The following is a 26,835-nucleotide window of genomic DNA, read 5'->3' as shown; positions in this document are numbered from 1 at the left end:
GACGATTAACGTCCAGTAGAAATGTTTCTGGCTGCACTGTTGTTATATGAGAGTTACTGTTGGCGCACCATTGAAACTGTGATCCAATGAGGATTTACGACAACATACTGTTTAACATGACAATCATGATTACGGATTATCTAGAAATTGTCATCCGGCAAAACTTTATAAAATCCTTGGAACTCAAGTAGTCACTTTTCCCTATTTCTCGAAATAAAAAGCATGGGTACCTAGAATTAGTTTCATTACAGATATTTCATCCTAGAAAATATAATAAAATAAAATCATCAATTATACAAACAAAAATAATCTCCTCAAAATAAATGCAATGCGTTATGCCAATAATTTACTCACAACTAGATAATTCATGACACAATCATAATCATATCAAATAAATGAACGAAATGAGTGATTCAAATCAGTTATATAAACACAAATATAAACCAGCAATTCAGATTCCTATTCTTGTTGATAAATACATGGCAAGGATCAATAGCTCAAACGTTCTATTGTCTTTTTTTCTAAAGCCGCTTTTACCCGTCGATATAAATACATATTAATGTTATCAAACATTCAAAGTGTCTATTTCATTTCGACAAACATTCCTGACTCCAGATTTCCCAAGAAGTCTAGACATTCGAAGTTGACGCCGAGAACATCGATATGCGTTTCGATTGGTCGGATTTTTCCGTCGAGTTTCTGGTCTGTATCGACCTTCTCAATGTAAACATGCCCAGGAACTCAGTCCTGAACCTCTGACTCATGAAACAATATATGACGAAGATAATCGGGTAGGTGATGTACTTGAGAAGGAAAACGAACACGACATTGTCCCCAAGCTTATTCCTCATTACATCTCCATTAGTGTGAGAGAGATATTCGGTAAAGGTGATGGCAAACGGAATCTCAACCAACCATACCATGCTGACAACCACAAATATCATCCATGACGTCATCCTGCGTCGAGTAGTTCGGTTCATGTTGGCAGTCACCAGATTTTCCGCATGCCTTAGTTTCCATAGCAAACCGAAGTCCGGGAATGCGATCAGTAGCCATGGTAATAGTGATGTGAGAATGATTTGGATCCATGTGTGAATTGTGCAGAAATTATTCATCATATGAGAAGAACTCTTCTGCATATGGCACGATGTAATTGTCTTGTTCTGGTCGATCATCGAGTAGGCCGAAATAGGTGTGTACGAATACTCAAATATAACCGGGCAGTAGACGATAAATGATGTCAGGTAAATGGCGACAATCCCAGAGTTGATCCTGAAATTCGTTACCACTGATTTAACTTGGAGAGGGCGCCAAACAGAATAGCAGCGTATCCCCGCCAAAGCCACAGTTGACCAGAGCGATGCCATATTACATAGCAGCGGAAACACGTGGACAAGGTTAAAGAAGGTCCTGCACCAGGTGTATGGTATGAAGTCCTCATAGTGGCCCAACGTGTAGAAATACATAAACGGGACAACTGGCATACAGATTGCGAGAGTGTCAGCCACAGCAACGCTCGTGAGGATGGCATTTATGGGGGAGCGCATGTTTCGTTTTCTCAGGGTCCAGACCATCAGCAAGTTGGTAACAAGAATGATTAGTGACAGTGGCGGTACAACGAACCCAAATATAGGCACGGCGAATTTAGGAGAAAACATCATGTTTAGATGCTGGGCTGCAAGGGCAGACTCCGACTCCATCGTTCTGAAATGAACAACAGAAAAAGCATTTATGTATAATAGTATACCAAAAGAACAATAACAGGCACCAAAGTATCCCACAAACAGAGATGATCTTTACGAGTTGTGATAATTTTAATGCACCACTGGCTACAATCAACACAATTTCTTTAAGGTATTTAAGTATCTAAACATATTAATAAACCATCTATTCCTTTATGTACTATTTTTTCTCTTTGAATCTTTTTTTCATATACTCAAAAAGTTTCGTAAGAGGGAAGATATTTTAAAATTCCACGAAAGAACAAAGATATATGTAAATGAATTTCTGCTTTATTGTTGGTGTTTATTTTTTTAATGTTTGATTTCCGAGTGATATAAAGTGAACTATGCTTGCTGTCAGAACGACGGAATTAGCTCCGTTGATTATATGATAGCCTCTTCTGACTTTTCAATATGTTGCATATTTTGCAGATTAAGATATAGACGTTTCTTTTCATTTTTCATTTGTTTTAAATTTTAAGGAGAAAAATATTACACCAAAAAGAGATTTGGTAGATGATATTAGTTCTACGAAAACAAAATGACAGAGAAGAACGTGTCTGTCGGTTTTGTGATTTTTTGGGCCAGTGACTTGTAACTACTAAATAAACTATTGGCTTGACTTGACTTGTCTTAATTTGATTAGAAGGTTGTTTATTAGGCTAGTGACTTCTCTTCTTTCCCCGTTACATGTAAGGAATTGGACTGGGGACCAAACAACGCTTACAAAAAAAATAAAGAAAAACCCGTGATCAATATCATTATATGAATACAGTTCTTTTCAATAATAATTTTTTATTTAATCATTGTACATAAGTATTAAATAACTAGACTTGTTTGCCTTATCTTAAATATTAAACGACATTTTGAATATAACGATATGAAATATGTAAGAATATTGATATAAAATGTCCGATTTTAGATGAATATAACTTCTTTACTGGTTTTACCTTGGAAATCTAAGAATAAACAAAACATTCGTTAGTTGTACATGCACTTATTTTAGTTCAAAAGTCAAGATCATTTTTAAAATACATTCAAATTTCGATTAATCGTTTGAAGTTTGCTTGAACTATGATTGCTTTGAGGGTGTACGTTTGAACGTTTTCGTGTTAAATTTAGTTCCCACGTTACGAAATCTTAATAAATGAAGTGGGTATGAATCCGATGCAATTACTTTAAGCATTACTTTACGCAACATACTGTGAGATCAAGAAAAAAATAATAAAAAGTAATTACAAGAGGGCGGTAAAATAATTTATGTTTGATGTGTTAAATCTGTGTTGGTTTTGATTATAAGACCGTTCCAAAGCGGTTGCCCGACAGTTATTGGAAAAGCTATTTGATACCTGTTTGGTCTGTCTGTGTTGCTTGTGCGTTTTGCGTATTTCGGTCAGTATCTATTGGGCCACTGTCCTGTGTCTTTTAACAGTGTGTTCTTGCTTCAAATATTGGAATACTGGGCTTGGCCATGTAGTTTTAATGCAATATAAAATCACATTCATATAAAGATCATTATGCATACAGTCAATTTGACTAAACCATGGTTCTTAAACTAGTTTGTTTCAACTTTGGAGGAGAAAGATAATAATCGACTGACATCAATACTGACTGGTCAATGATTATTCAACTAGATAGACCAACTTTATAGTAACTAAATAATAAATTGACAATCAAACTAACCAAACAATGATTCTTGAACAAGTTTGCAAGTCTATATAGGAATTTGATGGATCTTTCGAGTGCCCGAACAATACAATCATTTAAAAGAAATTTTTTGGACACAATTTGAAATGGATGACGCTTTTGTGTAACAAAATGTCCTATTTGTTTAGTGTCTATCCTAGATATGTTTTCGAAAATTTGTTTAAATCGGTACATTGGTAGCTTAAACGGATATGATAAGAATAAAAGCACAAATCAATCATAGTATATGATTTTTAAAATAATATATTCCCTAGCTACCTGTTTGTTTGCAAGTATGCAACCAGAACCACAACATTATAATTGCCGTCCGTTACTTTTCATCTGTGATGCAACGTATATACATTATCTGATTATTATGGTTAGTACGAAACAATGAAAATTGAATGTGTGAGTTGTATTAGAAAACTGACAAGCTTATACAACATGACGTTTATGCGATAAATCTTAAGAGATAATTATACTTGAATGAAACAGTCGAGGTTTATGGTATTGGAGAAGTAAAATACAGGTAATGTTTAACAAGCCTGTGGGGTATTTCAATTTTATAGCCTGGGAACGTAACATCGTATTAAGACGTAGCAAAAAAGTTTCAGGCCTGTTGATCTTCCCCATTTTTGCACCCGACCCGTTTTTATAACCAGCAGGTAATTGGTTTATGTCTGTATATTGTGTTTCTTCATTTGCGAAAAGAGAAATCGTTTCGTATACGACATAGACACGTAAATAATATTTCCAGACGAAATGGCGATGGTTTTTCGTGTAAAAAGAATATTAAGACACAACTTGACTACAAAAAAATCAATTAAAATATCCCGACCTACTTACCATATATCCTTGGTATTTAAATAAGCAGCAAACGAATATTTATTTTCTTGGTCTAAATTGTAAGCCGTTAAACGGGTTATGCAGTTATTCATCCTAATTCAAAAAAGAAGTAAACTAGGATGCAGCAGCTAAAAACTATACCAATTCGTGTTGAAGCTGTTCCGTTTTAGATATTTCAATAATCAAAACCCTTATAAAACATGTAAGTTTATAAACCGTATTACTTAATATATAATTATTATACGAAAACTAAGTAATTTTCTCATTTAAAAAAACACCACTCCATGGCTTATGTTTGAAACGAATGATGAAATGAAATTTTTCCAAAACGTCATTTTTATGAGATGATATTACTAATTAGTGTTCGTTTAATAACGTATTGATACTCTATATTCGAAATTCGTGCTTTTTATTGTTCTCCTTTAATTGTTAAAATATAAAAGCAATGTCCAATGCTCCTCTTCGTAAATGTGTATACTCCCATCTTAGCTGTCACAACGAAGTAATAAAAAACTATTATATGCATACAGTTACATTTAAAATACTGCTAGAACATAACATAAATAATAAACTACCTGAATCGCAGTATTCCTGATCTGAAATGAACAAGAAAATGAACTATATCCTTAAAGAACTATATTGCTTCTAACTTGAATAAGTTTTTGTCACCCTTTTTAAAAGATCTTCTTCAAATTACGTAAAAGTTAATACTTTTAATAAAATAAATCAGCCAATGTGCTGTAAGCTTAAGTTTTTTTCCATAATCACTGTTACAAAATGAATGCAGCTTATGGCTAGAGACGTATTGGTTTTAGCGCAGATTACAGAACGTTTCTGGTATCAAACTATTAACACAGTGCTCTCCCCTGACTCATCGTTAAATGCTCTGTTAAGTTTGTAATATTGAAAACGTAGTGATATACCTGCTGTACTCAACACAATCTTCTTATTGTTCTACCTTTGTTCGTCAAGTTTATTCCATTACTGACTAAAACAAATGTGTCTTCAATAAAAAACACAAAATTAAACAATATAGTAAATCAAAATTCAAGTTATTTTTGAACCTATATATTCATTTATGGCATGCTTTTCTGTAGTTTATCGAAGTATAACGGTGGGTTTTATCTCGATAAACTAAACGTTTTAAACAGTGAGTTAATCGAATCTAATTTTATTGAGTTCTCAAATGTAACCCGTTTCTTTGTAAGAACTGTAGCTTAAACGCGTAGAATGCCGGTAAGAAACTACAATGACGCCATTTAATTTCTTTCGGGTATAACGTCATTCAGTTGAATTTCACACGGGTTTCCTATTAAACTTCAATTCAATTTTGTTTTGTTAAATAAACCATTCGTGAGTAATCACTTTGGATGCTCCTCTTGGTGAAATATATTGCATATCTTAAACTGAAACAAACAATGCAGGGCCAATGTTTACGAAATATTCAGACTCAACCCTTATATCTGAGTATATATTTTATCTAAATTGAGTTTCATTATTAAACAAGAGATACCGATTCTAGATTAAGCCTAGTTAAAAATCATTTAACCCATTTTGGTAATATTGTTCATGTTGATTTTTTGTTTGCTTCAAATAAATTAATTTATATTCGACAATGTTGCTTCTCACGACAATATATAGAACGACAAAGAAAGGTTTGTTTTTATTACATAAGATTGAATGACATAAATTTAATCGTTGGTGGAAGTCAACTTATTTGATTCGGAAATCACGCGTAGAAGCGTGTGACCAAAGCCTATAAGTGACGCTGACAAATGCTCTATCTAGTCAAGTTAATTTCTTTCTAAATACAGCTCCGCTTTGTCAGCATTAATATTTTTGTTGGCACGTAATCAACTCATTAAATCTTTATTTGGGGAAACTTCATTCATTATTTTGTTACTAAATGGTTTATTGAAAACTTAATTGGACGATGGCATTTGAAATTACATAGAAACTATATTGATGTCAGTACCAGGGGGAAGAGAGCATACTCAACACAATTGTTATGAAACAATAAAAATATTTTCATAATTAAGATGTTTAGAGTTGAGTACTGGATTGTGTACATAGCTATATAAAAAGAGAACAAAATGCACGTTTTCAAAACATTCAAACTCAATACGCATTTTATTGTCCTTTAGAATGGTTACACATAAATCAACTGCATATTCCAAAGTAAACTGTATCCACAAAAAATATGTTTGATTACATACAGATCAATGAACCCAATGGTGTCTGTATGTATATAAGTTATCATTTGGAATGTGTTTTCGTGTATCGCGTAATGTTTGGAAATACCTCCAGATAACATTTGTATCGTCATTTGCGTTTAAGATATGCATATCCCATTTAAAAACAACACCAACAATGAGTTTTAATGTTTTTCATAAAAACAGCAATTTATATTTATAGTGGATTCCGCGGTTGCGTTATTTCATAGTTGTTCGATATGTATATAACCCAACGCCACATCAATAACAGGAAGTTACACTTTGATGTCTACTTTAGAAGTTAGTCCTTCATTGCTGCTTTTTTAAATAGGTGTTTAAGGATTTTCTCTTATACAACACAAGTGTATATCAATATCACTCCTCAACTTTTTTCGTGTTTGCGTTTTGTGTTGGCCAATGGCAATCGAGTATTTTACAACAAAAGAATGCTCAATATTTTATGTAGATCGATTTTGATCAAAGTTTCATATAGTCTGTTTCCCCACCAATGCATATTTTTTACTAGTATCAGTAGTAAAAGTTATTTTTGTAATTTGCTTTTTTTGTTTGGGACGTTGCAAATCGTGAATTTAAAAAAAAAAAATATGTACATTAATGTTACGTCGATTCTGGCAAATGCACAAAAAAACAACACAATAAGTAAAAGTTAAGTTTTGTCAATCTACAGAAAACAGACATATTTGAAGATCGCCAAAATTGAACTAACATAGCATGTTATCCGAATGTATTTCAGTATCCATAGATGGCTATAATAAAATACTACTTTTGTTCATTAATTCGTTCCAAAAACTTCAGTTATTAATTCCATTCCGTCCTATTTCGTGAAAGATTACTAGATACGTTCCCCATTTGTTGTCGCGATAGGAAATTTAACCAATGTATAATTATACATTTCAGCAATTATATTGTCTCTTAAAAATTTTTTTATTTAAATTTCAGACTTGTGCATACGAATAATAGAAAAATTGTTTAAAAGGTACATCCACGGATTCGGATACACAAGGCTGAAGTGCAACGATTCAGAAGGTTTTGACTTCAATGGGTGTTCATGCGTTTCGTAACGGTTGTCGTTTAAAAATGGGTGACGTACGAGATAATACGCGAAGAATGGATGCCATAGATCTTATTGTTCCATGAATTCATATCAATTTTGACATCGTCATGCCTGGATTAAAACTTGATACATGTGTGTATGTTGAGATTACTAGTTTCAAAATAGTTCATATATAAATATAGCAGTTAGAACTTGTTTGGAAACGTTCTAAATGCTTTTTAGCTTGTAAAGATCTTGTCTGAGATCTTTCATTAGAAAAAGGAAAAAAGCATTGTCAATGAAATATTCCATATTCATTGGAGATCCCTCCATCTGAATGGATACTAATCTTGAGCAACATCATATCGATAATAAGATCATATCATCTTACCCATTCGAGGCCGATGACCGTCTTCATTAAGAATATTAATTTATATTATCAGCTATATGAACATTTCGTAACTTTCAACATTAAAAAACCCACTAAAAAACACACCTCTACTTTCATCACATTATCCATATGCATCATTTTCTTACATAAATGTATTACTTATTTTCACAAGTATGTACAAACATAATATTTTAATTGAACTTAAAACGGCAATGTTGAAGTGGAAAAATGCCACTCAGATTCTTTGAAATTACTGTCTTTAATGGATTTGGAAAATAATGTTTGTGTAATTGTTTGTGAAATACAATCCTTAATGAAAAAAAAGCTTGGAAAACAAAACTGTCAGAGAAAAGTAAAAACAGTTAATGGTAGTTCTACAAGCAAATAAAGTTAACATAACCCCTTCAAGGACTATAGATACGGTTTTAAAGACATCTCTTCAATATGAACGTGTAAAATTCTATGTCCACTTTAACACTAAGAAAAGTTTTACTCGTGATGGGACACGCAGGGGGGGGGGGGGGGGGGGGGGGGCAAGAAGTCAAAATACACAACGTTCAAACAACAGAAGCATAATGCCGGCAATGGGTCTGGGTAAACCTTGATTAATTCACACGTTTAATGTGTTTATGGTACATGCAGCTCAGTTCGGTAAAATAGGTACAGTTGACGATTGCAATTTTTTACATAAGATGATAATAACGAATCAAGAAGAAAAAAGAAAAAAGACGTACACAAACCAAACGAACCTACCTTTTCACTATGTGCATGATCTCCTTAAAACATATGTCACGGTGTTATGCTTAATGCTATGGTAGGTGTCACGGTAAATTATTTTCAATTGAAGATGCACAATATAAATTAATGCAAATTGTTTTTAATTGTAATGCAATATCATTTTACTTGAATGAGCAAACAAGCATATAATTTGCGAACAGATAAAATAGTTTTAACCTTTATACCTGTTTTGTTTTGTTTCAATGAATAACTCCATAGCTTCATGGCCACATATTCTGCAGTTTAAAAATCGCCAATATATCGCTATCATTTTTATGCCCCCACAAAGTGGCGGCATATAGGGTTGCCCTTGTCCGTACGTACGTCTGTCTGTCTGTACGTACGTACGTCCCGAAGATTGTTTCCGATCTAATTCTTGAAAACCGTTTGTCCAATCCTCACCAAACTTTAAACACATGTTTGTGACCATAATATCTTGATCAAGTTCCTTAGCCATGGAAATCGCTTTTGTCATTTAGGAGTTACGGCCCTTTATTTGCAAAAAAAGACTTGAAAAATACGTCCCGAAGATTGTTTCCGATCTAATTCTTGAAAACTGTTTGTCCAATCCTCACCAAACTTTAAACACATGTTTGTGACCATAATATCTTGATCAAGTTCGATAGTCATGGAAATCGCTTTAGTCATTTAGGAGTTACGGCCCTTTTTTGCCAAAAATACTTCAAAAATCATTTTTTTTTATCTGTTTACAACATTCAAGTCAAATGGAATTTTAGGCTACCTTGAAATAGTACATGCTAATGAGGTATTGTCAATGCTTTGTTTTTACTATTATGATAAAAAAGGTGTTCTTTGCAAGTATGATAAGGGGGGGGGGTCTAAAACCGCCATCTTTAGTGAGAACGCTGCCTTGTAAGGTCTTTGTTTGAGCATATTAGTTCCAAGTGAATTTGTCACATGTCTATTACAGCTCCTTTTCACGGACTAATTGGGCTTCTACCTATGTCAGCCTCGTTATAAACAATACAATTTAGAAGAAAAGGTAAGTTAGAAAGGAAGTAAATTATAATATTAAGATACTTTATATAGCTGTAAAATGTCGCAAACACAAACACACACGCCTTCTCACACGTGAATAAATATGCATAAAGAGTCACCAAGAACAACGCAAAAAAATAGTGATAATAACTCAGATTAAGTTCTATAAGAGGAATCATGAATGCAATTTACTTTTCCTTGCGATGATTTAATTGACAAAATATTTTTAAAAACTACACTTTTTTCATGAAAGGAAGGCGAACCTAATGAACAAAACATATTTAATGTTTGAGGCTGGAATTCCAATACTGCCAAGCTGTGAGAGTGCAGCTGAACGTTAACGAATAACCACCCTTACTTCTTTTGTATCATTTAAAGGGATTTGAGAACTTTCAATCTTTAGGAGCGCAGCTTTAAATTAATGCTATGGTTTTTAGGACTAATGAGAAATATAGGTTTTATCATATAAAAATACAATATTGATATTTTATACAGTCATTCTTTGTTGATTAATTGTACAAACATGCATGAATATTTCGACTTGAACTTGTTGCATTATCATACAAATTTTAAAAATAACACACCTATATACCTCATCTGCCAATTTTCATAAAAACAAGCCAAGAATGCACAGCCTCTTGGTATCTTACTGTCCTCTCAAAAAAAAATACGATAAAGAATAAAATGTCTGACAGTCATTATTACAGCACAAATGTCAGCATTTTTTCCTGCATCACCACAAGTTGATATTATAAAAATTAACCTTGAAAGACAAATGTGCTTGTTGACGTATTCAAATCATTTAATTGTGCTAACATCGCAGCTGATTGTTACCGACACACACTGCAATATTACAAACTAAATATATATTTCATAGTCTAAGGTTATGTTTGGAAAAGCGGTATGTTTAAGCACGGACACATAAACGTCAATATGTCAATGATTAATCATGAAATATTATTATAACTCAAAATACGACGCTTACGGAATTAGAACAAAAAATGACTGTAATGGAGCAAAACGAGAAATCATCCAAATTCATCTTTAATCTAGAAATACAAGGCGGGAAAAACAATTAATGGCAGCGTATTAAAACAGATTCGGGTATTGTAAGATATGGAATAGACGCGATTCTGGAAGAGCAAACTTCATTCTATTAGAATCTTTTTACCTCGGATGGCAACGATGAAAATGCATAGCTGAATAATTAAATACAACAACCAAGCGCCTTTCGAATCAAGATCGTACTAAATTGGATGAAAGTGTTACCTTTTCAGAAAAATACTCTGCCGTCAAGCCTTAGAAGATGGGCTCACAGCAGAGTGTAATTGTGTATGGTAATCAATGAACTTTTAAGAACGAAGAAACTGTGCGACTCAAAATATCGATGAGTTATATCACCTTTGTTTGAAAACGACGACAGAGTACTTTTAAAAAACTCTGACGTCATATAACACTTTTTAACGTTGAATGCAAAATAATATCGGACTGCATTTCAACGAGATTAAAATCAATATTTATGTGAAAAACTACAGAAACAAGCTCAGTAGCCAAAAGTTTAAACATAAACCCCGTTAAATAGCACCGGGTTAGGCAGATACTTTCAGATTTGATACATACGGATTAAAAAGCGAGGTGAGAGTGGTCAAGTGGTATCGGTGTCCGCCTCGCACACAAGAGGTCATGGGTTCCATCCTCACTAGGTGAAATTTCTCATGTCCTCTCAAAAGGGACAAAGTACTTGTTTCTGCCCAGGAAATGGACTCATGAGGGATTCTATAAGCTATCAGCTTTCGTCACAATCGAGCTAAAATAAATAAGTATATACAAAAAGGCTACGTCAAAGATAGATTTATTAGTGAAGCAAACAGATTCATTCAAGAAACCATTAATTGTACTTACGAGATCAATGCTAATGTTATTCCGTCCAGAGTCCCACAACTGGAAAATAATAGGTTAATACTATCTGCTGTCGTTGGATAATAAATTTTGCTTTTTAGATTTCTTTTCATGCGAATGCTCTGCAATAGTCGGACTTACATGTCCAAGAAGTAGATGGAGAAGTAAATGTTTTATAAGAATGCCATCAATGGCTGTGTCAATTTCATTCAGTTAATCTACATAACCTCGTGCAAAATACATGCATCTTTGGAAATCATTCACCACAACGCGACGTAAACCAATGTTCTTTCTCTCGTTTACGAAAACCGAAATATTACATTTAAACGTTAGTATAAGTTGTTAAAGCGTTGCAGATATATTTACAAAACAAGCTTACAAGCGAAACTGGATTTCAAAAAACAAATCTTATTAAACAGCGAAGAGGTATATGACGGTCAATCTATCAACTTTAAAATTTCTCGAAACTTATTGTAAGGTGTGACAGATGTGAGTATCTTAAACTCAACGATATAAAAAAAAAATGCACGTTTTGGGTTTTTTAAAAACAAATGGGAGAAACCTCTCTTATGTAAATTTCCATTGAAACAAATATGAAATTGTTAATAAAAATCACAGGCTTCACTGAAACCTAATCAACTTTATTTTAAATGTTACATTATTTTTAGTGAAAATAAACTAAACAAAGTGGGGGGTTTTAAACGGCACATATAGTATGTGTGGTAAAGAAGGAGAGATACCCAGAAAGTTATTATGGAAATGTGATCAGGCACAATCCCTTTGGGAAACTACTGCCCCTATATTGGAGAATCTGTCAACTTCTAAAGGACATATCTGCCTTACCCTGAAACTGTTTTTTCTACCTGGTAAATTCTTACTACTTCAGTATCTGGTTAAATGTTAAATCATCAACACAATAATCATTGAAATAAACGAAAATGTTAGAACATAATTAAAAACGAAAACTTGCATACAGTTATTGGACAAATTAGACAAATGAATCATTGATCAAGTAAAACACTCCAAAGATCTTTGTTAATTGTCCAAAACAATTGCCTTGCTCTTTGAACATACATATTTTCGAGAAAGAAATACTGAACGTCATGTGCAACTAAACTTTTTTGCTTGCTTTACAAATCGATTGTGTGAGTGAAAATAAAATTTTAGTGGTTTTGTCTCACAAATTCGGACTTCTTTTAAAATTTGCTTATTACCTGTTTCGAAACTTGGAATTTCTTTGTTTTAATATTAAAGATATGGCAAACGGGTAGAGATGTTAAAAAGTGATATACACTGATTAATTAAAGACATAAATATTTCATTGAAAATATGTTTATACCATGTTACACATAATGCTTTCGTCTTTTCCTTTGTCATGAATATTGTTTGGGAAACCCCGACCAAATTACACACATGTTACGGGGAAATGAAAGAAGTCATTGGCTTCAAATAGAAGAATAAAAGACCAACGGGTGTGCATACGGGCATTTGAGTAAATGTACACAGTTTGCTTTGTGTACACTTTTTTTAGTGTGACTATCTACGTGACTGTAAAGTCTTTATCTCCCTGATGTCCCAAAATGCAATTTCTCTTACTATATGAAATGTCACTAAACCCTAATCAAATTACTCAAGATTATTTCCTATTTCGAAGCACGAAGTTGAATGACATTTGACTGGTATAAAAGTACAAAAATGATGATCAAGCACTCACACACTTTGTAAAGATGAACATTATCGGGAGTGTTAATTGCATTCCTCATGTTCTATCGAGTGTCAAGGAAATATCACAAGTTACATTTTACTTCCTACACAATGATTGTTTTGGCAACCAGTTTTGTTAATAATGATTGTCACTCACATTTGCTTCGCTTTGTTCGTCAATATCAACCTTTAATACATTTCTTAAAGGTCTTTTTCTAAGCAATTCAACAAAACATTATGGGAAATTATACTAGAAATGGAGGATTGCGTATGTGAGCTTGTTCTAGCATGCTTATGATTTATTTTGCTTATGTTTTTTTTTATTCCAGGTTTTGCCAACTTGAGCTTCTTTAAATTGTACACTATATTTTCAGCTCTACGTCCAAAACTTGTATGTCTTATATTTCCCCGGTGTTCAATGTCATTAAATCCTAAAGCAAATCATTTAAGATTACATTCTTCTGCTCAGCATGAAAGTATAATGACATGGAGCCGGATTTAAAGGATGTGATGAACGCTCTTACAGCTTAATTGGTAAACACATTACGTAACACTGTCTACAACGAGCAATATAGGGGACTGTTATTTGGATTCCTCAAATTCCAGAGACTGTCCATAAAACATCACAAGTATCAAGATATTTCCTTGACAATGACAGGCAAGATGTTTCTTTAATAACGAGTGTCACTCACACATGTGGTTTTCCCTTCTTATTGTTTAACCTAATGTATGTTTTCGATATCAATAGTTGCCACGTTCGTCCGTTAATACCAACATTCTTCAATGGCTAATTGCCAAGTGTCCACTAGCTGGAGTTTAACAAAACACATTTTGAATTTTTACTAGCAAAAGGAGTTTGCTAGCTTGTATGTCAATGATATTGTCGGGGTTACAGCTTTTTGATTCCCCTTAAAAACAATTGTTACTGAACATTCACTGCAAATGTTTAAAAACATTCATATTGATTATCTGTTCAAAGCGCTGTAAAACACATAAAATCATTGCAATATTGCCAAATTTGATTCTGCAGGTTCCATGCTATATGACCAAATCATTAGCTTGGTTGCCGGTCAACAGTTTTCTTGCGGTTTAAATATATATATTTGGTTAATTGCATAGTCACCTGTTATCGGAGTTTTCCACAATGAAACAGATTATTTGGTTTTGAATAATCCGACTTTAAGTAAGCTTTAAAACCTGAAACAAATTCAAAGATTTGTGCTACAACAGTGAAACTATGCCAAGCTGAGATTGGTGAAGAAACGAGTGAATTCATAAATAGTGATGTGGGTGTACGAAGGCTAAAAATATTGATTTATTTTTCAAAGGATCTTGTTGAGGCTTGACCTACTCTCTGAGGAATCAAACTTGAAAGATAATCAGGAGAGAGACCATTTTACATTTTGTAGAATACAATAAGTCTGTGTTTTTCTCGTCTTCTTTCTAAACTCTCTAAGCCAGATTCAATGTGAAGCACTCGCAGAGAAACAAGGCCGTTACAACCAGTAATAATACATTCGCATCTGTTTTGAATTTGGTCTTGATATTGTTTTTCATGCTGTGCAATTATTCCAGATGACGTCCGCATAAACCAAGATTGGTCTAACGAAAGAAAGATAATAACCTCCAGAGACTTCCTATCTTTTTGATAGAGTAGGCGTCTTATGATGTTAACTCTTGTCATAGCTTTTTCTTTAATATAGTTAATGTCAATTGCCTTTATCAGAAAGAAAACTACCCGGTGTTTGTGAGATTCAGTTAATGTATTTGAGAAGCTTTGCAATATTTATATTTAATAACTTTTCAATTGGCCACGGGCAGAAGTTCACTGTATTTTACCAGCAGTCAAATATTTACCTTCGAACGTGGATCAAATGGCCAAGGCGAGAATTTAAAGTGACCTATTCAAAGCTTATATTGTAAAACATATCAACTCTGTTTTTGATAATATCATGCGAATATAATGCTCATAGCAATGATAAAATATTACTTAAAAAAGAGCTATATTGTTAAAAGACCAGTTACATTTTTTGTTTGTTAAAAGAAATATGTAATTATAATCAATTTTAAAAAGTTTAAAAATATTGTTGCCAGAACAAGGAATGTGAACAAGACCGATTTAACGAACACGCATCCCTGCATATTACATGAAATACAGGATATCTAAGTATTATCCACGAATAGAACAAATAGTTCTATAAAACCATCAGAACGAACATAGTCATCCATTGATATCGACAAGATTCTAAAAACCATCAAAATAGAACTCAATCACATTAAAATCATATCGACGTGACTTTCTGTGAACATGACGTCAGAGGTCACATCAAGTTGACCTTTATATACAGCAGGTGCTCGCAATGATGATCAATGCTAACGAAGCGTCAATAAGAGAGTATCGGGAATACAATTTTAATCAGATTGAAAGGTAGTTGTCTGAACCAACACTTACTTAAACCTCTAAGGAACGATACAAATTATACCAATGGCTTCTGTAATGGTGGTGTATTTAAAGCTAGTAACGTCAACATAATTGTGGTTAATTAAAAGCATGTTCACATTCTGGATTGTTTTGTTTTTGTTTTTGTAACCCTTCCTTTGTGACCACATGACAGTAGTGTTAAGATAATAGAAGTTATAGTGGCCAAGACAAGTTACTGAAAACCAATGCAATGAACTTTAAAACAGCAATAGTAAGTAATAATATTATACATATGGTGTCTCTTTTAAGTATACATTGCTACGCTTGCGTTCCATTGGGGTAACACATATTAGTATTTGCATTTTTTGCAGTGAGCTTATGACAACTGAGGATATTTTTTATTTATTTTGTTCATCGCTTAAAGGTAAATCTATTCTGACGAATGCACCAAAAAAGAGCATATTAATGTAATTCTATTTTGTCACCAAGGCTTACATGTTTAACTAGTGTCAGTAGTAAAACTGTTTAGATAGCATGAACCTGGTGTTTGCAATTCTGTGTGGACCAGTGACAATCGAGGAAAAATAAAATGTTCCGTTCATTTATTTTACGTATGTTGATTCTAACAAGTGCACCCACAAACACCAAATAAACCAAACACTGGGGTACACCAGCTCTTTATTCTGTAGATCGCCAAAATTGAATATTACTATAATTGGTAAATATATTTAAATCCATCTAATATCTGACGGAAGTCATGTTACTAGGCTTGTTCATCTGTTTCATTTGTATTTTAAAATCATACCTCAGTAAAAAATAGTCCCAGTTTTGATGTTGGGCTAGTGCATTCCCTGTTTCATTTATCAGCATATTTCTATAGACCGGGCGTATTTGATTCCTACTTATCGGTTTTTATCATTGGATAAGCGCTTTTTGTAGGTTATTCTTACATTCTTAAATGGATGAGATTCAGTTGCCCAAACAGGATTTGTTCTAGTGTATATGTATGTCAAGAACTATTTTATGAATTTATGTATAAGCAAGAGATTGACGTGACCACTTGTTGTAGGGCATTTATGTTGAGTTACTCGTTCAAATACAAATTTATTTTAACCTTTTTAAGAAGAACTCGTTTATGACGTTTTCGCTTTTATGCTTCTATTTATTTTTACATAGCCAAGGACTAGCTAGCTTGCAGTACGTACGGTTTTCAACCTATCAAACAATATTTTATCATTGGATAAACTAGTTAAGACGTTATGTTAAGACATAATGTTCGTCAGATATGTAAACCATGAAATGAAAGGTAAAGCCATGTAATTTATCAAGGTTTATGGACCGTAGTATAATTAAGTAAACGCTACTAAATAAACATATTTACGTAGAACAAGCGAGAAACTAGACGATTTAAAATGTTTGTTATTATTTTGATTTTATTTGTGATTTGTAATTTTTCGATTGGAAACGTGTTCACTTTTGAGACTTTGAGTAAGTATTATTATTACTAATGAATGTTAATTTATCAACCCAAGTGATAGTTAAACAAAAAAAACAATACAACTATAATAATGTTTATTTATTACCTCGATTTATATGCATGGATGAATTTATAAATTTGTTTAGAACGTTTTTCTAATTCTTTATATCTAATGTAAATCTTATGCAATGATGGAAACTTTAAATTCATATAGACAATAATGAGGATGAGAGTGCTAAAGACTAAGGTGTCTGTCTCCCATCCAAGATGTTAGTTTAAATATATAATATTCATTGACGATATACATATCATGCATTGCAACATTGTATGTAGTTAATTATATGATACATTAAAGTGGATTTAAACGAAAACAGCGCGTTTAATATTTCTCTCCCGAGAAGAGGTTGTGGATTTGATACCCACCAGCATCTATACAAAACTGGTATTCTGCTCTGATGGTCAAGTTATTAATCGATTAGGTTATTGGTTGGACAATATGTATATTACAACAAATTACCCATAAAATCACATGAATGTGCAAACAAGCCGAAATTTAATACTTTTGTCTTCATGAGTACTCAATAATGGTCTCTGTAAAAGGATACCTGGACTATATTCTAGGAAACTGACCATAAATAAATAAGTATAAACTTAAAGCTTTATGGTGGTCACTCAGAAATAAAAACTAGCATAGTACAAAGCAGCATTTTAATATTTAATTAAATTTGAGATAATTTTATATATTGGGGTTATCGCTTCGAGTCTCCTCATTCCTAACGATAACAAATGTATAATATGTCTTTCAATGCATTTTCATTAAAAATATAATGCTTAAAAATCAGAGTGGGGTCCGTTAACTAGGTATCAATGGTGGGGCAATACGCCGATAGGAACTTTAAAGGGGGCTTTATTAATTATTTGGAAAGCCTACTGCACCCTCTTAGTTTTGGTTTCACCCTTCTGTCATCATGGGGACCAGCATAGACACTCTTCCCCCTTCATATATTTTTTAGTTTGAAATGAAAATTACTTCAAGGAAACAATTCGTAACTTTTTCGTTCCAATTTTAATTCATAAAATACAAAATGCATTTTTGACCAAAAGGCGCCCTTTCGCTTTTCTGCAACACACTTTCCACGCTAAAACCCTTACTTTGTCATTGGCATTTCAGGCTCGAATGAAAAGTGCAATCCTTACATTGATATAGTGTTCGTGTTGGACCACACTGTGAACATTTCCAAAGCTGACTATGACCTCCAGATGACCTTTGTCCAGCATATTTTGAAAGACCACGTAGCCCCAAAGGGGGCTGTGAGAGTCTCTCTTATGTCGTGTGGTGATACTATTACACGGTCAAGTTCTTTTACAGATAAACAAAATATATCTAACGAAGAACAGTCTCAGAAAAGTATCGAGTATGTGAAAGATGGTACCCGCCATTGTTTAGACAATGTTAATCTGAAGTTTAAATCGGAATCACGTGATGATGTTGCCAAAATGGTGGTTATTATAAAAGGACAATGGGACTGGGATGTAGAAACAGCAGGCCGACATGTGAGTGCTAGTAAAGACAACTTAGTGACAATTGTTGTCATAGCTATCGGGATTAAGGAGTTTAAGGGCTTGTCGGCATTGAGGCGATTGGCTACAAGCGACTCCACATACTTTGTCCTTTCAAAGTTTGAAGATCTGAACGCTCTGGCGAAGGTATTAACAAAGGGAAGCTGCAAGCGTGAGTTTATTTTAATTTTCCTTTCTTAGATATACAAGTTTAACATATTCTTATTCAAATAAATTCTAAACAATAAAACTATTTTGTAATAGCACGTTGAACCTCAAGGAGAAATACTTCTTATTATGATGTTGATCTTTAAGAGTAACTGCTTAAACAACATCAAAACATTTAAACCATTGAAACAATAATGATTTAACACAATAAACTGTAAAACATGAAAGTCATTACAAATTATCAAAAAAATCGAACATAACTTCAGCACATTGTCGGAACCTTAGAAAACACTTTTTCTATTTCTTTGATTGGCGTTATACGTTATGATCAGGATGATATTTTCTTTACAACTATCCTAGTAGATATAATTCCCGTATTAATAATTTACAATTTACAAAATTTTAATGATAACTTAAATAATGACACAAATATAATCGCATAAACACAAATGAGGGCTATAAGTGATTCAATTCAATTATATAAACACAACAATTAACCAACAATTCAAATTCATATACGAGTTTGTAACTTACATATCAAGGATCGAGCGTGATACTTTATAGTAGATATGCATTCATTCGAACAAAAACATTCAAGGTGTATATACAGTTCCTCAAAAATTATCCACTCCAGAATTCCCAAGTAATCTCGAGAAATCTCTCTAAACATTCGAAGTTGACGCCGAGAACGTCGATATGCGTTTCGATTGGTCGGATTTTTCCGTCGAGTTTCCAGTCTGTATCGACCTTCTCAATGTAAACATGCCCAGGAACTCAGTCCTGAACCTCTGACTCATGAAACAATATATGACGAAGATGATCGGGTAGGTGATGTACTTGAGAAGGAAAACGAACACCACATTGTCCCCAAGCTTATTTCTCATTACATCTCCATTAGTGTGAGAGAGATACTTGGTAAATGTGATGGCAAACGGAATCTCAACCACCCATACCATGCTGACAACCACAAATATCATCCATGACGTCATCCTGCGTCGCGTTATTCGGTTCTTGTTGGCAAGCATCGGGTTTTCCACTGCCACATTCATCTCATTTTCCGTATGCCTTAGTTTCCATAGCAAACCGAAGTCCGGGAATGCGATCAGTAGCCATGGTAATAATGATGTGAAAATGATTTGGATCCATGTGTGAATTGTGCAGAAATTAGTCATCATGTGTGAAGAACTCTTCTGCATATGACACGATGTAATTGTCTTGTTCTGGTCGATCATCGAGTAGGCCGAAATAGGTGTGTACGAATACTCAAAAATAACTGGGCAGTAGACAATAAATGATGTCAGGTAAATGACAACAATCCCAGTGTTGATCCTGAAATTCGTTACCATTGATTTGACATGGAGAGGGCGCCAAACGGAATAGCAGCGAATTCCCGCCAAAACCACAGTTGACCAGAGCGACGCCATGTTACATAACAGCGGAAACACGTGGACAAGGTTAAAGAAGGTCCTGCACCAGGTGAACGGTATGAAGTCCTCAAAATGTCCCAACGTGTAGAAATACACAAACGGGACAACTGGCATACAGATGGCGAGAGTGTCAGACACTGCAATGCTCGTAAGGATGGCATTGATGGGAGAGCGCATGTTTCGTTTTCTCAGGGTCCAAACCATCAGCAAGTTTGTAACAAGGATTATTAGTGCCAGTGGCGGTATAACGAACCCAAATATAGGCACGGCGTATTTGGGAGAAAACATCACGTTCAGATGCTGGGCTGCAAGAGCAGACTCCGACTCCATCGTTCTGAAATGAACAACAGAGAAAGCCTATGTTTACATTAGTATACCAAAATAAAACAAAACGCATCGTAGTATCCAACAAATAAAATAATGTGTTCGAGGGGTGTTTATTATATAATGCATCTTTGGTAACAATTCACAAACTTTATCGATGTTTTGTTATTAATATACTTTAACATACATCTGTACATCGACAGTTTCCCAATATACGTAGGTTCCCATCTGTAGTTATTGATTTATATACTTTTAAAGTTTAAACCTTTTGGAGTATAAGAAGGTTATATATTAGGCCCGCTTTTTGTTTTATTGTTTTTATTTTGAAGTCAATGACCCTTTTATTTCTCCGATACTCGTGTGGAATGGGGTCAGAGATCTCCAAACAACATGTTCAAAATGTTAAAGAATACCATAATATTTGTCTTTTATTTCTCCGATACTCGTGTGGAATGGGGTCAGAGATCTCCAAACAACATGTTCAAAATGTTAAAGAATACCATAATATTTGTCTTTATATAATTCTTTTAAATAAGATATATGTTATATAATCTATATTTCTGATTATTTTGTGTAAATGTTCAATGCCTATACCCGTCTGTCATATAACAGTAAGAAATACGTAAGAAGTATGTTATAAAAGTCCGAATCAGTGAGACAAAATTTTTATTAAAGATTTAGTTACAAAATGATAAAAAGTAAATGAAACAAAAATATGAAAAATGACGGATCGAACATTTAATATAAGGGGATAATATTTTCCTAGTAGCAAGTAACAATTATTTTAATAAAACAAACATGTATGGATTTACTATTCATGGGATATCTTGTGCACATTACAATATATTTACCACGTAATTTAGCAATGCCTTAAAGATATATTAAATATACTTTCAAACATGACACTGACCTATGTCATATTCGTAATTAAGCCCAGTATACCCGAGCATTCCCTATTAAAAGTATCATACAACTATCGACGTGGATACATTAAATTTTCAGGACAGGTGAAAAAATGCCTCGTTTTCAGTATATAATTTATTCCTGCGGAAAGGCGATTGTCAGTTTCATTATATAATGAACGCCCCTTGTACGCATGAATGTCATAGAAAATGAATACCAGTTTTTCCTAAATGCGATCAGCTCAGAAAGACAAAAATAACTTATTTTTTCATTTATCTCACTCAACAAAATCCTATGTATTGGTCAAATTTATAATTGAGTATTTGCTGAAATTTTTGCACAAATTTATTATATCAAAATGATTTAATTTCTTTGCACAATCTACACCATGATGTAATTTCTTTGCAAAATCTACACCATGACTATTTAAATAGAATAGCTCTACTATTAGATCCAGCGAAATATAATAAATAAAAAATGGTGAAGAAGGGCGGTGAAAGAAACAGTGCTTGGTCTTTTAATTTCGTATTGGTCGTCAACACCGTTTTGAACATAAGATCATCACAGGGCCGTTGGGAAAGCTATTTGATGCCTGTTTGGTCTGTCTGTGTTGTTTGTGCGTCTTGTGTCAGTGTCTCTTTGGTCATAGTCATCTGCTTCTTAACTGTTTTTGCTTAAAATAGTGGATTTCTTGGATTGTCACTGCAGTTTCATTGTTTCATTAGAATCTCATTCACATAGCATTCAGTTAAACTGACCAATCCATGATTATTGAACACGTTTTTCATTTTTTTAGTAATTTTATAATAATCAACAAGCAGAACAATTATTAAATTTTTTATCTTTTAAGTGCTCGGAAACAACGGTATTAGATCGCTGTATAGAGAACTATTGACTATATGAAGATTTGATGTTTAGCCGTAACAAAAGTTATGTTGTGATTCCGTTTACCCGACCGATCCTTGTCCTTAAGGCCGACCCTAAATATGAAAAATCCTTAAAATCAGTATTTGAATTGCTTGGACGAATACGATATACAATAAAAGCACAGAGCGTTTTTATTTATTTCCAAAATAATATTTACTACCTACCTAGCCTGATTTTGCCAGCATTAACCGGGACCATGTATCATTGTTTGTCCTCACGTTCTGTTTATTTTTTCTTGTTATTCAATTTCTCTCGACAAATAATTGATTATCTGATTATGATTTTCAGCGTGATAAATGAGAACCGATTACAGACTGACAAGCGTATGCATCAAGGGATTTTATTTGCGATTAAAGCTTTATCAATTACTTCTTCAAAGAAACAGTCGAGATAAATGTTGTTGGAGATATTAAATAAGCCTGTCGGGTATTTCACTTTTAGAGCCAGACAAATATTAAGTTGATGAAGGCGTAGCCAATTAAAGTTTGTTTTCGGCATCCCGTATCCCTTTTTGCACCCTACGCTTTGTTTTATTACAAGCCTTTAATTTTTCTCTGACAGTTAATTGCTATTTTCTCCTTTGGGAAAATAAACGGCTTTATTATAAACCAAGCCAAAATGTCGACGGGTTTAAGTGTAAAAAGATGGCAGTGAAATGGGCTTCAAACAATCATTTACTTTGTTGGCCTAAAAAGGCTGATATAAAGGTGCAGTTATTAAGCCTAATAAAATAAAATTTGTAAACTAGGATGCAACAGCTGTAAACGATACCAAATCGTGTTGTAGCTTAACCATTTATAAATATTTCAATAATCAAGACCCTTACAAAACAGGTTACTACAGTTCAACCATGTCAGTTTATAAAGTATTCAACTTAATATAGATTCATTATACGGAAACTTAGTATTTCTTCATTAAAAAATATAACAACTCTTAGGCTTAAGTTTAGATTAAATAAAAGTGTATACATAGTTTGAAAACAGCATTTTTATGATAACTTGATGAAAAGATGTAAAATCAAATACGAGAAAAATATAATGATTAAAAATGCAAGCTGTCTTTTGTGGTATGCAGACCAACTTTAGATATGCTACGACGTAAGTAGTTCTTTATGAATAAAAATAGGTTTTATGATAATATTCAATGTTATATTGTTGTGGTATTTATTATTTTCTTTTTTATTTTAAAAATTACAAGATATCTGTAAATATAAAAACACCCTACTTAACTCTCATAACAATGAATACAGTTCAAGAACATAAAATAAATAGTTCAACTACCTGAAACGCAGTATTCCAGATCCGTGAATGACGAGAAAATGGAGTATATCCCTAAAGAACCGTATTGCTTCTAGCTTCAATATATTTTTCACCCCTTATATCATTTTTATTAAGTTACGTAAAAGATAAATACTCTCTGTAACATGTTTTAGCCAATGTGCTTCCAGCTGATGGTTAGGATATGTACATAAATAGTGGCCTCTGAAACGTATTGGTTTTTAGCGCAGATTGCTTAGTAAACGTTTCCAAACCTTTAACATGGTAATCTCCCCTATCGCAACAATCAATGGTCTGTAGATATTGTAATATTGAAAACAAAATGATACAACTGCTGTATTTGACTTGCTAGTCGAATAATTTTAACTTTGCTCATCGATTTAATTCTACATAAAGTTTGATCTTCATGGCCCAGATTTTCGAAATGTCCAGACACAAAACTCGAAACTGAGTATGAAAGTTATATAAATTGAGTTTTATTATAAATAAATAAATAAATACTGAGTCTCAGTCTAGATTAAGGTAAACATGAGTCTAGGCTGAACGAATTTTACATTTTACCCTTACTATGTTTGATAATTGTTTCATACAAACCAGATTAATTAAATTCCACATAGTGTCTTCTTGCAATGACGAACAGAAAAAACTTTTTTTATTACATAACATAACTTTTATCGGCGGTGGAAGTCAAATAATTTGAATTAGAAACAGCGTTTACATGCGTGTGGCCAAAGCCTGCACGTGACACTGACAGACTTTCTTTATTTTTATTTTTTCCTTCCAATTACAGTTAAGCCGCTAAGTCGGCGGTAATATCTTCTTTGGCATGTAATCAACTCATTAAATCTCAAATTGAGGATAATTTTATTCCTTACTTCGTTACTTAAGGGTTTATTGCACATGTAATTCGACGATGGCATTTGGAATTGCATATAGATCCAGAGGAATTGGAAAATGTTCAACAACACTGTTAATATTCCACATGACGCTGACAATATTTCCATAGATAAAATACCATTTTGAGTACTGTCATTGTATTAAAAGCTATACTAAGAGAGAAATAATGTACGTTTTCAAAAATACATTTGAGCTTAATATATAATGCATTTTTCATAATAGTTCTTAACACTTACATAAATTCCACCTCCACATAATGAAATATCCACAAAAACACAATTGTACACAACATCGTAAGAAAATGTGTTTGTTTGCATGCATTTCAATGAAAAGCACGGCGTCTACGTGTTTATAAGAGATCATTTGGAGATTTGGAGTGTGTGTTCATGTATTGCGCTATGTTAAAGGTGAAATAATACAAGAGAACAGTCTTTGGTAAATGCATATATGTAAAGCTAATTCAGAAAAATAAAACAAACAAACAATGACTTCAATTATGTTTGGATGTATTTAATAATATGTTGTTGTTGTTTTTTGCTAACAATATGCATTCATGTACACCAGTGCGCTGATGCTTTGCGTATAACAAATATATCACTATCAAACCTCTGATAAATGTGAATTCTACTATTGAAAGACTTGGTCGATCGGATTTTAACATTTATTTCTAAAATACATAATTATATCAAAGTATGTTGTCTGAATTATAATGCAACCAAACCGTTGTTTAAATCATATTTCTTTTCTAAAACAGTACAACATTGAAATTGAGAAGTGGTCATTTGGATGTCCACTTAGCGCTGCCATTGGTATTACTGCGCAACAATGGTATTTGTATTGATTCTGCGCGCCGTAATGTGTAGTAAATACATATTTGCTTGTACAATTTTGTCATTGTCACTATTAATTATACCAATTATAGTACATGTTGTTTTGTATTCCATCTTATAGATATGCTGACACACATATATAGTTGTTTTGTTTGTCATTTTAAAGATAGGCGAATCCAAATAAATTGCTCATACATTGCAACTGCCATGAAAGACGTTTTTATTTTTTAGTAATATCGTTGGACCTAAGATCTGAAATAACAGGACATACCGAGCAGAGCACAACGGAACGACCACAACATAGAGGTATTATAAATATATTATATCCTTTCAAGTTGGTTTTTATTTCAATATTTGGAAATTTTAGCCCGTTTCATGTCCTAATCAAACTACAGCGCGCACAGGGCAGGGACAAAAAAAAATCGACGTCATTTCCGTTACGTGCGCATACAAATTGGCGCGTTTGTTTTCTAAAAAACATGGAATTTAATGACTTTTATTCCAGTTTTTAAAACCTGAAATTTGGTTTAAATCTTTGATGGTTATTTCATGATTTGTTCGTTCTCATTTCAGAATTTTGCATAAGAATTACAGACAAAATGTTTAAAAGGTACATCCCCGGATTTGGTTACACAAGGCTGAAGTGCAAAGAATCAGAAGTTTTCGATTTCAATGGGTGTTCGTGCGTTTAGTAACGGTTGTCATTTAAAAACGTGTGACATACAAGAGAATGGAGGGTGAATGTGGAAGATATTCTTGTGCCCTGTAATGCATTGGATTTTGACAGCGTTTTGCCTAAAACTAAAATCGATATAATTATGTTAATGCTGAATTATTGTTCAAAATAGTATTTACATTCAATATAGAAGATAAAGCCAAAAATACTTTTAGATACATTGAAGATATTCTGAGTTTGGATACTCCGGTATTTACAGATAATTTTAATCGATATACGCTTCACAATTGCAACTTAATAAATCTAATACATCCAATCTAAAAACATCCTATTTAGATCTGCAACTCGAAGTTAACGAAGATATATTATCATGTATGTATTTACTAAATGTACTTATATACAATAAATATATTTTAAACCAAACCAAGGAGATGTTCCTTGATCATCATCAGAAGGTGTTTTTATTGCACAGTTGATAAGATTCGCAAGAATATGCACATGTGTCAAAATTGCTATCTCTCACAGTCAACTTATGATGAAAACTCTTAAACAGGGTTTCAGATACCTAACATTAAGGCAAACTGTCTCAAAACTTGTTAATGGTCGTTATAATATTATATCTTATAAAAATAGAAGTCTTCAAACGCTGATTGCTCA

The 26,835-nt window shown here is 33.1% G+C and overlaps 2 protein-coding genes across 3 annotated transcripts; one reads left to right on the top strand and one right to left on the bottom strand.

The window, feature by feature from the left end:
* Window positions 1–153: 153 nt before the first annotated feature.
* Window positions 154–5,255, bottom strand: LOC128236471 (sex peptide receptor-like). Of its 2 annotated transcripts, XM_052951344.1 has the most exons (3): window positions 5,177–5,255; window positions 4,829–4,849; window positions 154–1,704 (listed from the first exon to the last, which is right to left on the bottom strand). In XM_052951344.1, exon 3 carries the CDS (start codon window positions 1,698–1,700, stop codon window positions 630–632), a length of 1,071 nt encoding a protein of 356 aa, XP_052807304.1. In that variant the 5' UTR covers window positions 1,701–1,704; window positions 4,829–4,849; window positions 5,177–5,255; the 3' UTR covers window positions 154–629. The 2 variants fall into 2 exon arrangements, with proteins under 2 accessions (XP_052807304.1, XP_052807303.1); XM_052951343.1 differs by lacking the exon at window positions 5,177–5,255 and having other exon boundaries at window positions 4,829–4,971.
* Window positions 5,256–17,070: 11,815 nt separating this feature from the next.
* Window positions 17,071–26,605, top strand: LOC128238946 (uncharacterized). Its single transcript, XM_052955288.1, has 4 exons — window positions 17,071–17,200; window positions 18,361–18,921; window positions 25,734–25,808; window positions 26,076–26,605. The coding sequence occupies exons 1-4, from the start codon at window positions 17,125–17,127 to the stop codon at window positions 26,192–26,194; spliced, it is 831 nt and encodes a 276-aa protein (XP_052811248.1). The 5' UTR covers window positions 17,071–17,124; the 3' UTR covers window positions 26,195–26,605.
* Window positions 26,606–26,835: the final 230 nt, after the last annotated feature.

Source organism: Mya arenaria, chromosome 6 (assembly GCF_026914265.1).
Source record: "Mya arenaria isolate MELC-2E11 chromosome 6, ASM2691426v1".
Lineage (NCBI taxonomy): Eukaryota > Metazoa > Mollusca > Bivalvia > Myida > Myidae > Mya > Mya arenaria.
The sequence above is the reverse complement of the archived record's forward strand: the minus strand, read 5'-3'. Positions and strand labels throughout refer to the sequence as shown.

Coding starts and splice junctions, on each gene's coding strand:
- LOC128236471 (XM_052951344.1), bottom strand. CDS start 1,700: ATGGAGTCGGAGTCTGCCCTTGCAGCCCAGCATCTAAACATGATGTTT.
- LOC128238946 (XM_052955288.1), top strand. CDS start 17,125: ATGTTTGTTATTATTTTGATTTTATTTGTGATTTGTAATTTTTCGATT. Junction 18,922..25,733: donor AACAAAGGGAAGCTGCAAGC/GTGAGTTTATTT, acceptor TTTATTTTTTAG/TAATATCGTTGGACCTAAGA. Junction 25,809..26,075: donor GGAACGACCACAACATAGAG/GTATTATAAATA, acceptor TTCTCATTTCAG/AATTTTGCATAAGAATTACA.